The following is a 23,382-nucleotide window of genomic DNA, read 5'->3' on the forward strand; positions in this document are numbered from 1 at the left end:
GGGACTTGGCCGGCGCTGAACGCGAGCTGCCCAGCCGCGTTTCCCACAAAACACTCCGGACTCCGTCACAATCACCACTGGCGCTGCAGTACTCTCCACCCACCACCAGGGGGAGAGTAAAACAAGCTACCCACCTCCACCAGCTCTGAAGTGTTCATAGCTGCATACTTCAGAACCCACATGAGCCCAATTTACCAGATTCTGCTAAAATCACGCAGTAAAGAATAGCACACGACTGGCAATGTGTTCTTTTCTTTCTTTCGCTCATCTTTGTTTAATTAGCTTTCCGTTCCCCTCCCTGGAAGCTTCCCACACCAGTCTCACTCAGCCAATCAGCATTCAGAAAGTCACTGCTGCTGCCATGGCTTCTTGCTCTTCTCCACAGGCTGCCTGTCAAGCAGGACCATGGAGCAAAACGTTTTTTTGTGGGGGTTACACAACTGAAGGGCTGAAGTCTAAACAGCCTGTCTCAGCCTCTAATGGTGCCTCTCATGTCCAGCAGAATTTACGCCAGTCCCTCTGTGGGGGCTGATAGGTTCAGAAAAAAATTGAATTCAGGTGTGCGGTCCAATCAGGAAGATGTATTGGATGTGAATTCTGTTCATAATTTCCATATTAAGGTCATTCAAAAAATGTACGATCTATTCTCCCTGCACACACCGAGAATTCAGTCCCGATCGTTGCAGGAGAGGTCAGCATCCGAAAAGCGCTTCACGCATTTACGCTGCCAGCTGACCGCCGATCAGCCCCGCCCAGAGCCCAGGGGTGCGGGCGGCGGGCTCTTTGTCAGGCAGTGATTCAGCCCCGCGGACACGCGGTAAACCTATTCAAGCTCACACGCCGAGCCAAGAACACGGAGAACCCTGCCCCCACTGCCAAGCGGTCGCCCAGCAGCCCGTTAGCATCTGGGCACCTGCTCCGGCGCTCAGCACACAACGGATGAGAGAGGCCTGCCAGCTTAATCCAGAGGACCCGTCGAGCTCACAGCAGACCCGGTGGTCTTTTCGGATCGCGCAGTGCATTGTGGGTAGATGGTACGCATCACGATCGTGTATGTGAATAGGATGGAAACCCCAAGATTTTAAAAGTGAATCACCCTTTGACTTGTTTCAATGCTGCACATTGTCAAGCATTAAAAGGAACGGACAGTACATTAAAACAATGCAATCCATTTTTAAGTCTTTTTGTTTGATATGCACTGAGGTAATTCAGGTCAGGTAGCTTGCTCAGGGGGTACAGCAGTAGTTATTCACCTGGGAATCGAGCCTGCAACCTCCGAGTTGACAAGCCCATTTCCCTAATGGTCAGATCAGCGGCACAGCGGCTTCCAGGAGCAGGAAAAAAGGCCGGAAGGGGGGGGAGGGGCTAACTTACCTTGGGCCACTTGGGGTTGAGGAGGCGGGCCTTGATGGCGTCGTCGAGGGCGACCTGGTGCTGGCCCAGCTTGAGGTGTGCGGCGGATCGGTTGCTGTACAGGATGCAGTTCTGCGGGTCGGCCAGCAGGGCCTCGCTGTACAGGCGCACGGCCGAGTGGAAGTCCCCCCGCTGGCACGCCTCGTTGCTCCGCCGAACCTTCTCCATAAACTCCGCCTTGCTCAGGCCCGGCCCCTCCACCGCCGCACGCACCGCCCCGCCCAGCGCGCGGGGCCCAAAGATCGAAAACTGTCGGGGGGGGGGAGGGAGGAGAGGGAGAGGGAGAGGGAGGGAGAGAGTTTTGCGTTTTAATAAAACCTTTATTGTTCCATTTACTTCACATCAGTAGTAGCTTACCCTCAATTGAAACACTCAAGTCAATGCATCAGAGTCATTTTCCTTTATATGTCAAAAACAAACAAAAATCATAAGCATTGCATGAACAATAGAAATTTAAAAATACCATTAAAAATGAAAAGTCAACTGCCCATCATCGCCAGCCTGGCAAAGAGTATCAGAGATGCTGACCTAGGAACAGTTTGGTCTGGCCAGTGTATGATGGATAAGGTTAACACATGACCAGGGTAAACCTGACCCTAGATCAGCGCTGCTCTGTGAGATGCCATAATAACATGGGCCCAGAGCTCAAACAGAGAATCCCTAAAATATCCTTTCTGGAGCAAACCCCTGGGAACAGCAGGAGGGGGGAGGAGTAAGTAGCCTAGCAGATGCCTGCACCCGTGGCCATGGAAACGTGGCCTTTTGCGCCACGGCAACGTTGCGGGGACGTTAGCCGCCGGCCAGGGAAGCCCAGCCCACCGGGGGGGCGGGGCTCGGCGACAGCAGCTGACTCGCTAGTCTGCGGCAAATTTACGGTCAGCGGCCGCAGAGCAGAGCGCTCGGATCTGGAGCCTCCGCGGGAGAAGGGGAGGGAGAGAGGGAGGGAGGGAGAGAGGCAGAGAGACAGGGAGGGAGGGAGAGAGGAGAAGAGAGGGAAATAGGAGGGAGAGAGAGAGGGAAATGAGGGAAGGAGCTAGAGCTCACGGAAAAGATCTAGTTTCCATCCTCCCTCAGTCTTGCAAAATGCCACGCCTCTTCCCACACACATGCACGCACTGCACTCTGGGATAGCGCAGCAACAGAGTAATTACTTCCAGAAAGAGAGGGAGAGAGACAGGGAGAGAAAAGTGATAGAGAGATTTGAGACAGGGCAAGAGGAAGAGAGAGAAAGAAAGAAAGAGATAGAAACAGAGATAAAGAAGAGAGAGAAAAGGCAGAGTGAGAGAATGAGTAAAGGGAGGAACAGAGACAGAGGGCGAGAGAGATTGAGATTAACTGGGAGAGAGAGACTGCAGGCAGCAGCTCCCTCCACACCGGCCTTAACCTCAGTCCTGACTCAAACCGCTCATTACTGGCGGCCTGCCGAGGGCGGGGCCAGGAGTCACGCGCCGGGACGACGCCGTCGCCGGGCACAAGCGCAGCGGGTCGCTCAGCACCCCCCCCCCCCAGGCCTGGCGCAACGATACGATAATTACACCCCTCGGCTGAGCGGGCCAGGCTCCTGAGGGGACACACAATTACAGAATCACCAAGCTCTCACCTGAGCTTTTAATCATTAAATGTCAGTCTTGTTTTTAGATAATTTATATCTCCTTTATTTAACCAAGATAGACATATTAAGAGTTACATCTCTTTTGCAAGTGAGCCTTGGGGAGCCTGACAGTCTTTGGACTGTGGGAGGAAACCAGGGTACCCGGAGGACACCCACGTGAACATGGGAAGAACTCTATGCAGAGAGGATCTGGACTCAAACCCAGAACCTCCTTCTTCTGAAGCAACAGTGCCAAGCACTGCACCAACCATGCCGCCCAAATGGATGAGGTCAGGATTATGGACAGAGGGGAAAAAAAACTGAACGGAGGGTTCGCCCCGTTACATGAACAAAAACGTTCATCTAGGATCAGTTTCACCTTTCAGCTCGGCGTATAATATTATGACAGGAGAAAACTGACCCAAGATTAGCACTGTTTATGAATGCACTCCATCATATGTCTGGGTACCAAGCTAGAATCCATCTGACCGTTTAGCTCATAATGGATAAGGTTAGGATAAGGACAAGAGAAATATGATCCTAAATCAAATCTCCTGCTCCGAGTCAATTTGATTTACGGACCCAGACCGCAAAAAGTAATATTTGTTTGAATATTTAAAAAAATTATATTCATGGAATCCATTTCCACCATGTGTCAAATTATAGACTGACTACATACCCTGCAAAGCACGCCAGTTGCTGCTACTTTCCTGCAAGCAAGTTTCTTCGCATGTGCCTACAAAGGTCGTGAGTGAGTGAGTGTGTGTGTGAGTGAGTGAGTGTGTGTGAGTGAGTGAGTGAGTGAGTGAGTGAGTGAGTGAGTGTGTGTGAGTGAGTGTGAGTGAGTGAGTGAGTGTGAGTGAGTGTGAGTGAGTGTGAGTGAGTGTGAGTGAGGTGGTGAGTGAGTGAGTGAGTGTGTGAGTGTGTGAGTGAGTGTGTGAGTGAGTGTGTGAGTGAGTGAGTGTGTGAGTGTGTGAGTGTGTGAGTGTGTGAGTGAGTGAGTGAGTGTGTGAGTGAGTGAGTGAGTGAGTGAGTGAGTGAGTGAGTGAGTGAGTGAGTGAGTGAGTGAGTGAGTGAGTGAGTGAGTGAGTGTGTGAGTGAGTGAGTGAGTGAGTGAGTGAGTGTGAGTGAGTGAGTGAGTGAGTGAGTGAGTGAGTGAGTGAGTGAGTGAGTGAGTGAGTGAGTGAGTGTGTGAGTGAGTGTGAGTGAGTGACCACAATCTGCGGCGCATAGCCCACGGCGGCAGTTCTGCGGTGCCGTGGGAAAAAGTGGCAAACTTAGTGCTGTATCTGTATGAGGGGTACAGCCCGCCAAGGCGTAACTTGGCAGATGGCATATCTACAGATGGCCATGGATGGTAAACTTGTGGAAAAATGCATATGTTTAAGATTATATACATATCGTACATGCATACACACACACACACAAATACACGCACGTGTGCACGTACACACACACACATATACATGCATACACATACACACACGCACCCCCCCACGCACCCACACACACACACTGGCAGCTAAATCAGGACACTGCGGTGCTCTTTCACGTCAGGCCCACAGCTACACGTGCCTGCTGCTCCAGGCCACAGGCAGCCATGGGGCAGCGGGGGCCAGTAGGCCTGGGGGGCCCAGCGGCTGGGGGGCTGGGAGCCTGGGGGTCTGGACGTTTGATGTAACGCTGTAAAAACACTGAAACAGGACACTTTCAATGCCATACCCAGTGCCCCAGTTCCATTATCACCACCGCGAATAAACCCAAGAAGGACAGCTACTGTTAACTATTATAAGAAATGGCAACGGTGTTGTTTTGACTTCAGCTCGTTATCCAAATATGTGCAGTAGACAAGAAGAAAAAATAAACTTCTGGTTTTGTTTTGAACCGTTTTGGCTAGTCGGCCGTTCTAAATGCGAACGCAGACGAAGGTTTGCCAGCTATGATTTTATCTTTTTCCTTTGATTTGAAACAAAATGGCTTTCAGAGTCCCATCTGATGACACAGGAAACCTACAACTAGGAGACATGCAATTTAACGCAGTTAAAATATATAATTTGCAAAAAGAAATAAATAGTCCCATCGTGTCTGCCACTTACACAAGGCTGTATGTCACAATACCACATTTTAACAAACACTTAAGGTGGTCGAGTACGTTTGTAGCTAAAAAGCCTAACGCACAAGTCTGAACACAATAACCGGTATTAATGCGCAGCTCAGTCCACCATGGCTACTGTTGCTAGGTCGGAAAAGCCTTGCCTGCAAAGTATTGCGAGTCAAACAACAGCACAAAGACTTTTATGGCAACATTAGCTCGACTCGCTCCCGCACGGAGGTCTCACTGACCTACATTTGGAGAATACAGATGCTCGACAATCGTTAAAGACATCACATTTGAAGCTGCTGGCTAGTTCGCCCGTGGTAAATCATTGTTTCAAAGTTTCCTAATAACCGGGATTGTTTCACTTGACATACAGTTGGCACATAAATTGGCCTGTAACTCGACCAGATTTATCCCACCAGGTCTGGTGAACACGACCAAAGACCGAGGTCAAAAAAAAAAAAAATGCGGTTTCTGAGCGAGGTCTTGCATCTGCGCCAAGAGTTGAAAATGTGATGAGTGTGGGAGCCTTTTCAGTTCCGCATCCAAACGCAGACGTTGAATATTATAAATATGAATATGAATGTGTGTCTGCTCAGTTTCGAGGACTCCAGACAGTGATTGCCTGACACAGGCAACAAAAAAATTGGTTTGGCAACCATTTTGTTAAAAGCAATTTTGTTTCACTTCACACAAAGTGAAATGTAACAGACTGTCATAATAATGGATAATTTCAATTTTACAGTCAGTCATATTCATACGAGGTGCCCTCCAAAATTATTCACGCTTGATAAAGATTCACACACAAAAAAATATGGCATATATACTAAACTATAATTTCAGTCTCAAATATCTGAAATAATCTACTTTTATAATGATTCAACAGACTCAAACAAAATCACATTTTTATCAAATTCTAATCTTTGAATTGCAGAGATTGCATTGAGGAAATTTAGGCCAAACAACATTGAGGCTTTAGTAGTAAGACTGGTAGAGAAGCCATACTAAAGAACAGCCATTGCTGAGTTAGCATGTAATCTGTATGAGCACTGGAGATCACACCTGATACTGCTAACTTCTAATACAGCTACACCAATTTGCAAACACACTCCACTAAATACTAATACAAATGTATCCAATTGTTGTTTTTGGCTTTTACCAACCAGAAGCAAAAGTTGTTTGCTTAGACTTTTTGCAATAAATATTTATTTGGAACGGACAGCTGATATTATTGTGTTCTCGGAGAATGTTTGCTATAACAATCCTTCCTAAGAAAAAAAAGGAAAAGTATATCATTGCACTGAACTGAACAATTCTAACTGAACAAAGTTTTTTCCTTTAACATTTCAGGGTTTTTTTCTGTTGTTGTTTTTTCTTTTGACTGGCCCCGGCCATTTTTATGTACAATGAAGGATGTTTCATATATTTAGAGAAGTTTCTGAACATCTGTTACATTTACAGCGTCTGGAATGGGGACATTGAGGAGTTTGTGGTTTAAATCAAGAAAAAATGCGCTGACACAAGTCACTTCGGAATACACAAGTAATTCCAAAACAACGTCTACAGCAAGACTATGTGCACAGAGGCTGTATGCAGGACAGATTCATTTTACAGCTTTCCTTCACAATCATAAACATAAATATCAATTTTTATATTGTGTACTTCCAGTACTTCCTTCCTTGAGTACAGCTGTCTCAAGTTGCATGCATCATAGAAATAGCTCCAACCAAAAATTATATATTTTTTAAAAATACACTTAAAAAAAAAAAAAAGAATAATCAGGTAACATACACATGTATAACCTCTGCAGACATAATGTTGCTGTACAAGCAGCTTTGTAGTTACTTGACGTGTAGTTTATTACTTTAGACCACAAACCCCAGAATGCCCTTACGCATGTCACTCTAAATCTGGCATGTCATCAGAAACCGCTCCAAATATCTGAAATCTTCTTCACCACACACAAAAATGGAGCCAACTGAAATCATAGACTGAACTAAAACTGACATAATATGAAAACACAAGTCACACAATCAGCGGCTAACCACAGAGATAAGTTCAAAATTGTTATGTTTTATAGCCTGCTTCAGGCTATGCACAGATTCTTGACAAAATGATTCTTGCCCACCTTTGATTCATCCGTTTAATCCATTTAATTTCCATTGCTCTGTCCTTAAATTCTGTTCAGGTCTTACGCCACTTTCGCAAAGACGCGCCAATTGATTACGATGTCTGTGATTTACACACCTGCTCGTTTCATTCTCTGAGAAGCCGCCAGATCCCTCCTCTCCCAGATGGCAGCACCTCGAACCAGCCAATGCTACTGGAGAATATTTGCTTAAGGGGAGACCTGTAGCGGCATTGCTTAAGTCTGGGACCGTGCTCACACGAGTGTCCTGAAAACAGGAAGTGGCAGATAGTGCGGACAATCCGCTGCCTCCATTTTCTTTTGTGTTATCCTCCCAGCCACAACAGGCCCAAGCAGACTGCAGTTGTCTTCGCTAAGTTTCTTTCAGATACGCGCGACTATTCGCCGCAAATCTTGAAGTGAAAAAATATGGACCGTCTCCCTTATTATTGGCCTTTTTTGAAAACCTTTACTCCTGCATAGGAATTTCTACCAGTGTTTAAAGCATAAATCCTTTGACAGATATTGAATGTGCTCACTGGGTACTGGCTGACAACTATGCTACATACCCACAGAAATGAAGGTTGTTACATATGCACACATCACAGCTGTGACCTTTGACTGCAAATCAAACCACTGAAAATACATTGTCAATGATTGTAGCTATTAAGTTGAAATTAATTTAGCACACACCTTGTTCCATAGCCACACAACAAACACTATCTAAATCTAATTTAAGCTTGACTTCTACTTGGTTGTTAGCTAATGTTAGCTGCAATGGTTTTCATTTCATTTCGTACCAATAGACGTTTTTCTTGCCTGCTGGGGAAGTATTGAGAAAATATAATTTATCTAAAATTATCTATAAATCCTTAATCCTGGCAATTTGTGCATGCGCATGTTGATGCAAATTTTACATAAAATACAAAAGCGAAATATAGTTGTAACAATCGATTATTATTGCATCAGTATTAAATTACAATGTATTAGATAACACTGTATTTAACATGGTATCAAATAGGTATGCATTCCACAGTACCTCCAGTACACAGTGAGCTGGAGTTTAGCTCATTGTGAGCAGAACAGCACATCAGGAGTTTGGGCAGCATGGCTGCCAAGCAGCAGTGGAGTCAGTGGTTTACCTTCCCTATCTCTACCTTCCATTGCGACCGACAGCCTCTGCTGTTGCACTGCATTGTGGGAGCTAGCCAGCTCACTTCAAGCAGCTGTCTGGGACGCTAATTCAAACGGCATGCTGCCTCGGTTGATACTTGCTTTCGCACTGGGCTTGGGGTGAGCGTAATCCAATCAGCTGCTCTGAAGGCCCACACGCTGATCTGATTCTGTCTCCACACAATCTCTCTCTCTCACTCCCTCTTTCGCTCTATCAGATACACACATGCACACAAACACACAGAAGTGGGCAAAAGACTATACTTGCAGGAAAAGGGGGGAGGGCAGTTTCTCTCCTGACTCCAAAGCAAGTCCCCCTTTCCTCCTCCACCCCTCCCACCCCCCACCCCCCACCCCTGCTTCCAGCAGGTCAGGAGGTTGGATCGCATTCCTGGGAAAATGAAAGTGAGGCTGCTTGCAAGGGCACCATAGAAACAACAGGCAGCAGATAATCCTCCAGACCCCCCCCTGGAAGAAGTGCACACTTTGGGGGGGAAGGGGGGTGGGGGATCTGCTGCCTTCTCCCCCTTCCCCATCTGGGTATCTAGCACAGATAACACAGCCGCTCGAATCGCATTCCACCGGAACTTTCCACTCAGTTGCCATAAATTCCGACCTTTCCAAGTCAAATTTCCCGTATTATTTCTGAGTCAAAGTTAGCCAGCAGCGTCTGCAAAGGGAGGGGGGCCTTGCTGGGGGCGGTGCCCCTCAAACTCCTGGGGGCTGGGTGTACCCCGAGTTGGACAGGACCGGCCTCCATGACCCCAGTCCTGGACGGCCTCTGTTACTGAAAAGGGTTTCCCAGAGTAATCCTTCGCTTCGGTAAGGCATCAAATGACTTCACTGACCGCAATGTGTCAAATCCGATTGCTCAGACAGAGTGGTGAAAATGTGCAGGTGCCCCTCAAATAAGATTGAGAAGGCTTACATAACTGGGGCATGGAGTTCACTGTGCACACAGCGCTGAACATACTGGAAGTAACGTCGCACTGGTGAAAGCCCTGTAATCCAGACGATGCCAAGCTGGCACGGATTTGCCCGTTGTGTGACCCAGAGAAGGAGGGGTTCACTCAGAGCTATGACTGCATCCAGTCGCTCTTCAGCACCCCCCTCAGGTTGATTGGTTGCTCGTAGTCTGACAGGGCACACTACGTATGAAGCGTATGAAGCGTATGCCATCGAGGCAACGACAGTGAAGGGGAAAGAGGTAGCGGATACGACTGGCGGGCGCTCCACAGGAGGAGGAGCAGGCTACAGCGATGAGACCGCTTCACAGATTCAAATACGACAGGAAGGGTACAAGTTCAAGGCTTTTAACCCTTTAAAGATGTGAGATCACACATATGTGATCAGAATGTTCTTGGCTGAACATTCTAATGTTCATGTAACAATCACTGCTGACGACTGAAAGCAAGTTCTAGAACACTGACAAAGAATTTTGAAAAAAAAAAAAACATTCCAAAAAATGATGGGTTGGGTGACTATCACAGACTATCGTTTGCCGCCCCACACAGATAGACATTTACCCTTAATCTGCAGCATCAGCGGCGCATTAAATGCGTCACCTCAATGGCACATGAATATTGCATCATCATATCAGGCCGTGATATCAGGCCATAATCTTGGCTTCTAGTCCTGCTGGGAGCGATGCCCGGGGAGGGAGGGGCTTGTTCCGGCAGGGTAACCCCAGCACCTCCTCGGCAGGCCAAGTGTACATTGAGAAAAATAGATTTCCTGTTTTCCTGCAAAGCTAGGCCTGTGGCAGGGTCTCCACCAATAGCACTCCACTGCTTAAAAACATAAGCAGCTAAGGCCTACTCACTCATAAGAGGAAACAATATTTTTTAGACTAAAATTTGTACTACTCTGATATACTGTCCATTAGCCCAAGTGTGTAATAAAATTATACAGGTTACTGTAAAACCAGAGAATTGTGGAATAGCAGAGCTCCACCTATTACAATCCACAGGAAAAGAATGGAATTGCGTAATGTACAGTACGGACAAGATGGGAACTCAAATAACGGTCAGTCCTGAGGAGAATAAACAGGTTAACTCTGTGCTTGGTGGCTGAGGTAAAACACTCTGAAAACTGGAGCCGTTTCAGCCTGTGGCATGGGTGGGTGGTCTCCCAGCAACAGCCAGGGTGAGATCTCAGCCAATGTGCTCTTTTTGCTCTCTTTCCCTCTCTCTCTCCATCTCTATCGTTCTCTGTCTCTCCCTCGCTTTCTTGCTCACTCTCTCTTCCCCTCTCTCTTTCTCACTCTCTCCCCCGCTCTCTCCCTCTCTCTCTCTTTCTTGCTCTCTCTCTTTTTCTCCCTCTCTCTGAGTGCTCTGCAGTTCACTAAGGGGATAGGTGGAGCTGCCTACTCAGGGCCTCCAAACCCTACTCCGATTTGTTGCTTCTCTCCAGCAACTTGCTTTGCGTCATAAAACTTCATGTTTTGCAACACCACAGATAACCATTCTGTACCAGAGTGAACCCTCTAATCCAGGGGTCTGCAAAGCTGGTCCTGGAGAGCCAAAAGCTCTGCTAGTGTTTTTTTTTTTGGTTTTTTTTTTTTTAAATCAGCACCCAGTTCAGACCCAAGTAACCGGGTCAGATGAGTTAACTGGGTAATCTACTGCTCTACTTGATTCATTCAGTGCAGTGCTACAACAAAAACCAGCCTGAGAGCCTGTGACTCTCCAGCACCAGGGCTGCTGGGTTGTCCTGCTATAATCCTTTAACACACACACACACACACACACACACACACACACTACTGAGGTGCAATGAACCATGTCTGGCAGAAACCTGATGTGTATGCACCAGGTTTGGGGTCAGTTCCATTACAACTGAAAAGCTGAGCTGAAAAGCTCCCATAAGTTTCAGTAAAGATTTTTTTCCAATTACTGAATTGAACTTCAATTAATTTCCTAAACTGAATGCACTCAAATGGAACTCACCCCAAAATTTGCGCGCACATATAGTCACATCCCCGACTTTCACTGCTAAGGGGCAACATAGCTGTGTGGTCTTAACCTGTGAATAAGCTTTCCCCTTTTAAATCCTCTAAAACATGTGGCCGTTTCAGCAAAGCAGCATTGCAGGAGTCTGGCTGTAATGTGTAGCGGACAACTGCAAAACACAGCCAGATCCAGGGGTTGCGGCAACATACAGTATCTGTCTGAGAACTACCTGCCATTTTACAGATGGAGTAGACCACACACCATGGAACAAGACAACCTCTTCTCCACAGAACACTGCCTTCATTTCCATTAAATATATATATATATATATATATATACGGTGAAATTTTAATTTCAATCACAAAACAAAACTACCTTCCATGTCAATACAACAAAGATAACTGGTCTTTCGAATTCTGAATAATCCTGGCATGCGAGACGCCAGAGTTTGCTGTGAAGCAATAGTTTGTTCTTGGTAGCAGGCAGGCTAAGTGTTCAGCCAACGGATGTGCCAGATTCTGTTGGGGAGTTGTGCAGTTTTTCATCCGAAATTCACCAAGACTAAAACTTGGCCCAATGGCACGTGCAAGCAATGCATTCCTACCGAGACTGAAAAAGTGGAAATTAATTTACTGCATCGCATTATATATAAAAACATTTTATACTCAGATATAAAAGGGTGTTCTGAAATGGCAACGTAGAGTACTGTAGCCTACTTTGCTTAACTAATTAACATCATTGTTGACGATAAAAATCATACACCCCAGCAATCTCTGCTGTAATCAGTTGACAACAGAACACCATGTGTATGCGATGGAATGGGCTTCAAACTTACAGCATAAAGTAAATAAGACAATGCAATGCAATAATATTGGAATGGGACAATAACAATTTCTAACATTACAAACGTCCAGATATTCCGACATTGAATTTTGAATGCCATTACAAGGATGCCTATGTATGCAAATGCATGCTAATAACTTGTCAATATAGCGTGTCGTGTTTTGGAAAATACAACAAACAGAAACAAAACTACTTCCTACAAGCGTCTACTGAAGCCGCTGTAATTGCAAAGGCATGGATGTGCCAAAACGCATGTGCAGATTCTCTGTAGAACACCATTGGAATATATCTGAAGAAAGATCAAGCCTACTGCGCAAAATTCCCCTTGTACAGCTGTAGATTTTCACAGAGGATTAAGATTTGACAGATACGCCCTCTGCACTGAACGTCTGATTGTCATGCGCTATTGCGTTGCAACCGAGTCCTCGAGCATTACGCACATTGAGCGTGGAGTGTTTGGGTATTTTTTTATTTTTGTATGAGGAGTAATAGATGAAAAGTACATACGCCGACCTCTAGCTAACGAGCAAATAAAATATTTTATACTAAGAGATTCCCTTCATTTGTACTGTAGTAAGTTTATGCTTCATAATTAGACCCACTGTGGTAAATGTTCTTGCAAAAAGAGTGTCAAATAATTCCCCGTGTTAAAAAAATATAATTCAGATTCTGTTTGATTTCATAGCTTGGCCTCTTTCGGGAAAAAAACACAATAGCAAAGAAATACGACACACATACACACACACCTAAATTGCATTGACAACATCGTAACTCATAATCATGGTACAAAATCTCACATTACCAGAACATTTTATAAAGGTAGGCAGCTATTGTACTTGTGTTGATGTCACATCCAAAATATGAAACGACAAAAAGTAAAACTAATATGCAAGCGTGGAAAACCGATTTGAACCCTTTGCTGCGTGGTCATCCTCCACAACGCAAACACAACTAAAACAACTCAGCAGCAAACCTTTTGATCTCAGTCGTAACAATTATTTTTAAAACGTCGCACCGAGCGACACAGGCTCAAGTTTCGCCCGGGATCAGTTACCTTTTCTCTTCGCGTTGCTTGTTTCTCCATCCTGTCCTGCTACTTCAGTATAATCCAGCTACTGCAACATGCAACTTTCATCCCATGATACTTTCCACGGCGATAGGGAAAACAAACATCTTGCCTCTTCAAACTGTCTCAACCTTTATTTAAGATATAGTGGTGGGTGAGTGCAAAAATAAGTGCTCACACTTCCGTCCAAGAACGTTTTTTTTAGCGTCCTAGAGAAACTTCTCAGAAAAAGTTCGCCATGTTGTCAGATGCCTTTTTCTTTTTTTTCTCCGTTTTTTTCCTCTATAGCTGAAGCGGATTTTCTCCGGTAGAGGCTGGCCTGAATTGTATGGCCGCAACAGGCCAGGTTTCAGCCACGCTCAGTGACATCAGAGGCTATACCTACAAGTAATTGTGCTTGTAGGCGCACCTCATTCAAACTTTGACACTTGCTCATTTTTGTGGGTTTTTTTTTTTTTTTCAGAATAAAAACCCAGTTCGCAAGTAATTTGAATTAAATAATTGTATTACATTCCACATTGTAATGTACGCTACCTGAAAAACAAAACAGTTAATAAAACGTCGGGTAACTTGTTTATGGGTGAGCTTGGAGGTGCCGTATGGGTTTCTGGACTGCACGGCCACCTCTGCCCTTAATTATTCAATTAACCGGATCGTGTGCATGATCTGCTATTTAGTAAAATGCATAGATAAGCTCCCGAATTAACACTGAATACATCATGTGTCTCTATATGAAATGTTTGACTCCATGATGAGTGAACCGGCAGTGGTGTATGCAGGCTGCAGATAATTAGCTAATTAAACCAGAGTAACCAGTGGAAACAGCCCTCCCAGAACGGAATTTTTCAATCATGCTACAGACCCATAGACTATCTTTTTGCAGTAGCCCTAAGGAAAACGTTTTGGTGATTTATTTTCTTTGTATAGGCAAATTTTGAACTGCGTAATTTTGGTTAATTGTTAAAAAGTTAATACCAGCACTTGTTATTGTTGCTGAAAGTTAAAGCATAAAAAAGGGTAAATTTTCAATTTGCATTGATTGGATTAATGCAATGAAATCTGAAAGAAACATCTGTATTTAGCGAAATGTGTAGGCTATATGTGTGTATTTGTTCAATAAGTTCTATTTTAGCAAAACAGCTCAACTCAGCTCAGCTCAGCATTAAGAATTAAGTATTTCCCCGTTCTCACCGAATCGTCGCCTTGCTTATATGCAAAATAAATGCATGTGAAAAATAAATAATTTATTCCTTTCTTTAACCATCCATAAGTATTTATTTTGCCGATCTAATTAACTGAGTGGTGCTTTGCACTGGGGAAAAAAATCCTTCAACTTCATATCCATCAATACGACTGGGCGGAATTTAAAAATCAGAAATAGTTAATCATGTTGTCAGATCCGGTTTCCATATTCCCCATTTTTCCCTGTTGAGAAGTAGATTTTCTCTCCCGGCAAAGGCTACACCAGGCCAGGTTCCGGTCTCCCTCCGTGACATCACAGGCTATACCTATACAGTGGGTGGCCGTGTATGCAAGTCTTACGTGCAAAAAGTGAAAAAAGAAAATTTAGCTGTAACAAAATTCCTCTTTACTCAACAAGCATTGTGAAATAAATGAATAAAAATGTTTTTCCCAGTAAAATGATGAAAATGTATTTTACTGGGAAAAACTGAAATGTACACAAGACTGTATTCTCATGCCTAAAACGTGAAATAAAAGGCAAAAATCATACATTTCTGCAGTTTCCATTCAGATGAATAATCATTTTTCTTCAACTACGATGAAATAAATGATTAAAAGTGTATTTCAACAGGAAAACAACAACAACAACAACAACAAAAGAATTGCTGAGTTAGCTGGATAACTGCACTGAATAAACCATCCCAATTCTGGAGAACTCAACATAGACTGAAGTAAAAATAACTATCTGGACTTTACTTTAATCCAGCCAAATCAGTAATACAGCTTTGTGATACAGGTCCCTGGTCATGTTCCCATAAAAGCTAGCCTCGTACATCTTGCCACCTGATAATCCCTTGCACTCCCTAACCAAATAGTCACTGTAAATGAGAATTTCGTTCTCATTTGACCTCCATGGTGAACCAACAGAAAAAATAAACTCAACGCATTAGCTGCATTTTGGCCTTTTTGAAACACATAAGTGCACATTAGAAGAAGGGCATTGTTTACTTTGAACCACTCAATCTTGCGACACCGGCATTTGTGGATTTAGTGAAAGTCTACATTAAACCAAGAATGTCTGACAATCAAAGAACTTATAACTAGATCTGACAACTGGCATGCACATTTTGGAAATGCACAGGGCACAACGTAAAGTGTAATGCAACATTCACAGAGTAAGACGTGGGACTGAAGACCCCTTTGATTAAGTTCATCAGCTCACCTCTATTAAAAGCTGTGATATGTGGCGGTTAAACAGTCACATTAAGACTGATTAAGTATCCTAAAAGAGACAGTCTACCTTCGCTCACTTACTGGCCTAGCTGGGCCTACAAAGGACAGTACCCATACTTAACCACTAGAGGGCATCTGGCCCTAAAAATGGCAATATTCACACTTAACCACTAGGTGGTACTGGGCACTAAAAAAAGGCCAGTACCGGTACTTAACCACTAGATGGCACAGAGGTGTCAAAATGTGATTCAACCAAAACTGTGAGCCCCAGAGTTCTTGAATCCTAAGCAAATACGTATTTGACCCAGGTCCGACTGGCACTGACAGCAGAACGCTAGCAGGCAGCTCACTGGGTGCACAGCACTGAGGTAAAGCAGCCAGGGCCCGCAGACCAGCCACACGACTGCTAGCCCAGATGAAAGCAAGCAGAACGCATAACAGAACCACAACAACAACAACTTATTTCTCATGTATTTTTTATTTTTATTTTTTAGCAGTTGAAAGATTGGCTTTAACTCGCACGCCGTCAAAGAGCTGCGCACCCTGGGCGCCGAGGAGGTTCGAAGAGAAGACGGAAGCCGCTGCGCTGGTTACAGGAGTGCATTTGTATAAATATATCATGACATTCTGCGTTATGAAAAATATATATATTCGAAAATGACAAAATGCCCATCAAAGACAACCACCGTTTTATTAAAGTAGAAACAGTCCACAATGTGCTTGTAGTTACTAACTTAGGTGTGCTATACTCCTGGTGACCCACAGCAGAGCTGGGATCCAGTCCACTTCATTTCAGGCAGTTCAGAAAATAATTTCAAATTTACTAACTGAAAAATCATCACCGAGCGCTATTATATTCAAGTGATGAAATAAATATGAAATGTATTTCTTGAACCGAATGAACTAAAATGGAATTGACCCCACCCCTGACTTGCGGGACAGGCCAAGTGAACAAGCGTTTTGTGCAGAAAGAGGAAAAGACAAAAACAAACTGTTTTCATGTCGTTGTGCCAAGATAAGTACAGTTTACTTAGAGTAAATACAGAAGCTATTTACAATAAAACAATTCTACTTTCCACAATTATATTACAGGTATGCCGAGAGATACAAGACATGGTTCAAACAATACCATATATTTCCTTTTTATAAGTACACATACTCCACGTTCTAAAGAGGGGAGAGGAAAAGGTGATCCATACAACCCGACAGAATAATCGCTACCCTCGATATTTATAATTCCTAATTGGTCACTACAAGGGGTTTCACAGAGAGGCAGTTAACAGGAGCCTTGTGTTTAAAAATGGAAACGGGAGGTTTGAAGTTTAAAGTGTGCAGTGCAGTGTGTCTGTTAGCATCTGGTTCGGCGTTGCCACCGGAAACCGTCTGGTCCTGGCCTGAGTTTCTCTCTGGCTGAGCCTCACAGGCCTACCTCCACTTTCTGCTCGGCGACCCAACTGAACGAACTAGCGAGTGCGCTCGAGTGTGCTGGACTGTAAAATAAAACAGCCCCACACCCTCATCATTCCTGTAGACATAACAGATAAATAATAAAAAAAATTTTAAAAACAAACAAACACAAATTTTAGTTTTGGCTGTAGCTGAAGGTCAGCAGCCATAAATAAGGTAGTGTCTCTCACTGGCTACGCACTGCAAGACTGGCTCCTGCAGCCATGCCAACTTGCCACTAGAGGTCGCTGTTGTTGATCAGTGGCAGTTCGGGTCTTGTTTTCTTGTCAGCTGTATGAGTTTTTTTTTTTTTTTTCCCTCATCTCAATATTTTAAAATCTTCTGTACATTTTAAAATCTACTTTAGGTGACTAGCAATCCCATTTCCAGGTGCTGAGAGAAGCATAGCAGAAGGTTCTAGCATATTATTTAAAGAAAGTGCTCTGAGTGGAGGCCTGTAGGGTTTGAGTGGGTTTAAGATGTACGTATGGCTCAGAGAAATAATCGGGTTTTCTCACGTGCATTTCAGTTTTATATGGTTTTTAATAAAGCTGAAAAACGAAAGTAGGAGGTTCGTAAATGGCTAAATTAATAAGCTAGTTAGTGTCCTGGAACAATAGCAACTTAACAATGAATGTGAAAAAAACAGGTCGCTTGTTACATTTCCAAACAAACGACCAGATTTTTAAAAACACGCCTAAAAAACCACAACTTCCCATTTTTCCAAGCAACATCGGGAAAAAACAGGCCCAAAGCCACGTATTAGCCTGTAAGCAGATTTGGCAGTTCTGTTGACACCCAGCTTAAGTACGTAGCTTCATCAACGGTATACTGCACAAGCCTGCCGCTGTGCAACATCCACTAATCCGACTCAGACGTCAGCTGAATTTTTTCTCGAACAGAATATGGATGACACTGTATCCCAAACCAGAGGGCGTCTGCTGTGGCAACACACTTATTAAAGTCGGGTTCAAATCGGGTCGGCTTTCAGAATGCCGCAACACGCAGGCTCTGGCTGCGCTCGGGCTGAGGGGAATGCAGGCTCTGGTCGGGTCGGTGCTGACAGTTTTGGGCCCGTTTAAAGCCCTACCGTGGATCCAGTGGCGTAGGGTTCGTTTGAACATTGGGGGGACACATTAAGCGGGGGGTCTGGGGGTCCCCACCCAGGAAATTTTGAGCATCAAACACTTCATTTCCTGCATTCTGGTGAATTTTTATGCACCAAATTTGTGCGTTTTCTGCATTAATTTATGGAGGAAATGCTTCTTTCATGTTTTTATTGGGGGGGGACAAATGCACGTGTTCTAAATATCGAGGGGGACGTATCCCCTGCGTCCCCCCCCCGAAATCTACGCCTATGCGTGGACCGCATGCCGAAGCCTGTTCCTCTGAAGCAGCTCTGTGCCAGCTTGGCTGTGAGCTGCGGTGTGAAAAGAAGCAGCTGGTGACACCACGTTCCTCAAAGGAGAACTGCGGATGTCTGCACCCTCCCCAATCAGCAGTGGGGACCGCGCATTGGACCTCGGCTGCGGCTGCAGATAGTTGGACGTTCCAAAATAGGGTGGGGATTTGATATGCTTGGACCCATATTGGAAGCCAATATTCATTAAAAATTTTTTTTAAATCATTTAATTAACTGTGGCAATCATCTCAGTCAATCATTAAATTACCACTAATCGGGGGCATGGGAAGAGAAACAGAGCAATATTAATGGTCACTGACATGTTGGTCTCGGTGTACTAGCCCATGCAGCTATGAATTTAAATGTCCACCAAGAACACAGAGAACAGTTTTCTATGAGGAGGAGGGAAATGTTGATATAAAATGAACTACCTACTGTACAATATTGACTTAAAAAGATGGATTTAAAACCTGCCCATAAACAGATGGACTTCTCTCGGTATCAACAGAATTTGCAAGAAGTGACAAGTAGCTTTTTGGTTTTGTGTTAAACTTGTGTTAAAATGTATGTATTTCCAGCTGTATCCCATAATTGACCCTTAGACATGTGGGCTTTTTTTGCCTTAACGTGCTATTTCTTTTTTTGAGGTTCAGAGGGACGGTCTGAATCGAATCCGCGGTTCACTTCCTCCACACTCATCCGCAGCTGTGTAATTTCATCGTCTTGCGCTGACGAACACCTCTTAATTAGTCCCTAACTGTGTGATTAGTCGCATGTCTTGGTCGACCGCCAAATGACCGTGGGAGGCCCAGAATGCCTACATTAGTGGTGTTCAGCTCCAGTCCTGCAGGGCTGCAGTGTCTGCAGGTTTGTGTGGTTTCCGTTCACACAGCAGCCAATTCAGCCTTGGAAACAAGGTGTGTGGTCTACAGCTAATCTATGACTTTAATTAAGAGCTGAAATGCACTGAATAGCAGCAGACATACTAGCCTTCCTGTACCGGAGTCAGTAGGGACAGCTGGAGCAGAACTGCTGAAGGGACAGACCAGATAGTCATGCGATCGATTATTTCTCTGGGCCCAATGTACACACACACACACACACACACAGGTGTCAGCAGCACCACTCAGTTTCCTGTTTGTGTGTGTGTGTGTGTGTACATGTGTGCATATACAGTATGTGTGTGTGCTTGCGCATGTGTGCGTGTGTGTGAGTGTGTGTGTGTATGTGTGTGCGTGTGTGTGTCCACGCATGTGCGTGTGTGTGTGTATGTGCATGCCCGCGCGAGTGTACGTGTGAGAGAGGAGGTGGGGGCGGAGCAGGAGGGCGGGGGCGGGGCTCAGAAGGTCTGGTCGTCGTTGCAGGAGTCGGTCCAGTGCCCGAACGCCTCGCAGATGTCGCAGTACGGCCGCTCGTCGCCACGGCTCCCGTGGTAGGCGGTGTGGGGCGGCGTGTCGGGCGACTGGGTCTGGGTGGGGCAGTCCTCCGTGTCGTGGAGGTCGAAGCAGTCGCAGATGTCACAGAAGAGCCGGGGGGTGGCCTTCTTCTTGGACAGACTGACAGACGGAAGGACAGAGACACAGACGAGGGGAGATCTCAGTCAAATACGCATCACTGTGAAGGCCAGTACATATGAGTCACAACACATGAGGAGAACAGACTATTCAGCCCTGCTACAACATAAGAACATAACAATACATGATTTCACAGCACTTAAAAGAATATATAATACTAAGACCAGCTCCTGAGGGAGTCAAAAACACAAAAAGCCTCTAGTCCCTGCTAGATAATAGGACAGAGGAAAAATGTAGAAAATACATATATTTTGGCTGTATAAACTTCAAGTAACATGGTGAGTGCTAGACAATATTTGTATGTTTATATTTCACCCAACTTCACGCACAGACACTGAAATCAGAACCGGGACAGAAACTGGCAGATTTCTGGCAACATCCCAGCGGTGGGGGCAGGAGAGCAGAGAACAGCTGAAGGTTCGGGGGAAGGGAGTGGGGGGGTGGGGGGGGTAGGACGCACCTGCCGTGGTTGTCCAGCTCGCCGTCAGTGTTCCCGTTGAAGGACGCCTCCGCCAGCTTCTTCAGCTTGATCTTCAGCTCCTGGTTCTTCCTCTGAAGGTCCACGATGACCGAGTTCAGGAAGTCAATCTGACGAGAGAGAGACGGGTCGGGCAGGGGGCAGCCACAGGGACAGAGACGTCAGTTTCCTAGTAACCAAAACTCTTTATTATAGTGCCTAAATACCTAATATAAATACAACTGGTATACTATATTTTCAAGCTGTGCTATTAGATTTAAGCTTTTAAAGTTTTTTCTCATCTATTTATTAGAAGGTAAAGCTCAGAAACTATTATCCCAGTGCAGTGATCTTCCCTCTCATAGAAAAATCTTATTTCCATTTTGACTTCGCTCAGGCTTCAGGCTAGAGGCGGCCATCTTGTCTGTGACCTGTATCTATCATTAACACAAGGCAATGAGAAGGAAGTGTAGTTTCTGACCTGGCCCTCTGCAAACTCCTTCTCCTCCCGGAGCTGGTCCAAGGTCGAGTCACCTGAGAAGGACACGCACAAACACACACAAACACACACGCACACAACACATGGTCACCCAAGCTGCGTGATGAGGAAAAAAGCTCTCTTGTTCATGTAAAGACTAGCTGTCTAACTAACAAACTAACAGTCTCTGATGATAAGTATGTTCCAAGACTGCTAGACGTAATTATACTCACTGAATATGACGGTGGAGAAGAGCACCTAAAATCACTAACAGAAATTTGGTAATGCTAATATTCTTCCATAATTCACTGATCATAATGGTGATAATTACAGGAGATGGGTAAGACAGCTGCATTTTGTCATTCTTAGAATAAATCAGCTGAAATGTTCAAATTATCTTTGAGCACAGACTATCATGTCTATAATAAGAGCATTTAATGCTGTAGTAAATCACTTCTGAAATTAAGAGACAAAATCCTATATAGAAGCTGAAATATGAACCGGTTTCATTTTATAATGCATGATGTACTGGGATGTGTAAAAGAAATCACTGCATATTGAGCAAATATATATTATCAATACTGAATAGACTCACTAGTAATGAGTAGGCCAACTAATTAGATCAATCAAGCAATTGAGGAGGGTCTGGATAATACTAAGGGAGGAATTAAATTGACTTATGTTTTCTTGAACATTTAAAAACTTGTTTTAAACCTTTTTCAACCTTAATGGTACTTAACAAGTGACAACATAGTAGTTTATAACAGGTTACAGAACTTTTGTTTTAATGTCAACAAGTGGAGAGTTTCCCTGTTGATAACTTGTGCTCCAAATAGCTTGCTTGATTATGTATTATTAAAAGAGTGCTTGGCTACAAAATAAGAACCAGAGTAACACAAGTCACCAAAGTGTTTGTGTCTGTGAGGCCCTACTGACGGATGTTTCTGCTGTATTCTCAGTTGTTTTTTGTCAGAGCGGCGGTTTTACCCGTGGAGGCGTCGTCTCCAGCGGCCCCCGGGGACCCCGCCGCCAGCCGCTGCTCCAGGCTCCGCACCCGGGCCTGCAGCTGGGCCTTGTCCGTCTCCAGCGACCGCACGGCCGACTGCAGCGTCTTCGCCATGGTGCTCTCCCCCCGCAGAACCGCGATCTGCGCAGACACGGCAGGACACACCCCCCCCAGAGTCAGCAAACTGCCCCGCCCCCAGAGTCAGCAAACTGCCCCGCCCCCAGAGTCAGCAAACTGCCCCGCCCCCTGAGGTCCGCTGCTAGCACGGCTCGGGTCTGATGCTAACGCGCCGCTCTATGTTAGACTCATGCCTCGGGCGGCTGTTTTGTGATTGGTCAGAGAAACTGACATTCGCTACATGCTTTTGACCTTCCATGTTTTCAGCCGTAAGACAGAATTGCTCCAGAGACATTTGTAGACGGATGGAGCAGGGATGAAATTAGGAATTTTTTGTCTTTTTTAGTAGTTTAGGTACCTAAAGCACCCTGCTTCCCATTCTCTAATAATTTAAATATCTTTCTTTGAAAGGGGTTCATTTCAGTAGTGCATGTGCAACCATACTATGAGGAGTTCTCCTCAGAGATTGTTTAAATTCTCTGAGATATTTATCAAAGCGAAATTTCCAGGACCCATACTGATAACCACTAAACTTCCCTCTGCTCCCTTCAGCACCCCAGAGAATGAACAGGTACCTCATTCCTCAGGGTCTCCAGCTCTTTGTCCTTCTCCAGGATCAAGGCACTGGTGTTCTGCAAGGACTGCTGGAGGGCGGCCTTCTCCCCCTCCGGCTCCGTCTCAGACGAGCTCTCCCTGCGGGAAAACACACGGCTTCAGGAGGACGCCACAGCGGCCATGTTGGAAGAGGCTTTTGTGGACATATTGGGTACTGGGAGAAGGTTCTGTGAGGGCTGGTCTCAGCAGCGACTTTAACCCTGTGCCCTTGGGGCATTCAAGCCGGCACCAGGGCAGATGGGAAATAAAAGAGACCCAAAAGAGATGTTGACTCTTGTCATACAGAACCATTTTGACTCTACAGATTTGAACACTGTCTGAATAGCACAGAAGCTTATGAAACAGCAGGAGGACACCGCAGTATGGCACAGCAACATACATCAGGACACGCTGGTCAGGACATGCTTAGCAGCTTGGACTCACGGGGGTGGCGGCCTGAGAGGACTGGAGTGTATTAACCCTTTGTACAGCAGTTTTTTTAGAATGCTCTTTCAAAATTCTCAGTCAGTGTTCCAGAACTCAGTTGCTTTCAGTTACCAGTAGTGATTGTTACATCACCAGCATTAGAATGTTCAGTTAACATTCTGAGCACTTATCTGTGATCTCACA

At 45.0% G+C, this 23,382-nt stretch overlaps 2 protein-coding genes across 6 annotated transcripts in view; both read right to left on the reverse strand.

The window, feature by feature from the left end:
• The window catches only part of ttc28 (tetratricopeptide repeat domain 28), a 280,485-nt gene extending 266,608 nt beyond the window's left edge, over positions 1-13,877 (reverse strand). The window contains exons 1-2 of the mRNA XM_064307030.1: positions 13,252-13,877; positions 1,375-1,662 (exon numbers count right to left, since the gene is read on the reverse strand). Coding sequence (XP_064163100.1) covers positions 1,375-1,662; positions 13,252-13,281 — 318 coding nt within the window. The 5' untranslated portion in view covers positions 13,282-13,877. The remainder of the gene's footprint in view (positions 1-1,374; positions 1,663-13,251) is intronic.
• A 2,260-nt stretch (positions 13,878-16,137) lies between these two features.
• Positions 16,138-23,382, reverse strand: part of LOC135239034 (CAP-Gly domain-containing linker protein 1-like) — a 51,562-nt gene continuing 44,317 nt past the window's right edge. For all 5 annotated transcript variants that reach the window (XM_064307371.1, XM_064307372.1, XM_064307370.1 and 2 more), the window contains 5 exons: positions 22,734-22,851; positions 22,023-22,182; positions 21,039-21,091; positions 20,561-20,688; positions 16,138-20,082 (listed from right to left, as the gene is read on the reverse strand). In XM_064307371.1, coding sequence (XP_064163441.1) covers positions 19,866-20,082; positions 20,561-20,688; positions 21,039-21,091; positions 22,023-22,182; positions 22,734-22,851 — 676 coding nt within the window. In that variant the 3' untranslated portion in view covers positions 16,138-19,865. The remainder of the gene's footprint in view (positions 20,083-20,560; positions 20,689-21,038; positions 21,092-22,022; positions 22,183-22,733; positions 22,852-23,382) is intronic.

Source organism: Anguilla rostrata, chromosome 14 (genome assembly GCF_018555375.3).
Source record: "Anguilla rostrata isolate EN2019 chromosome 14, ASM1855537v3, whole genome shotgun sequence".
In the NCBI taxonomy this organism is placed as follows: Eukaryota; Metazoa; Chordata; class Actinopteri; order Anguilliformes; family Anguillidae; genus Anguilla; species Anguilla rostrata.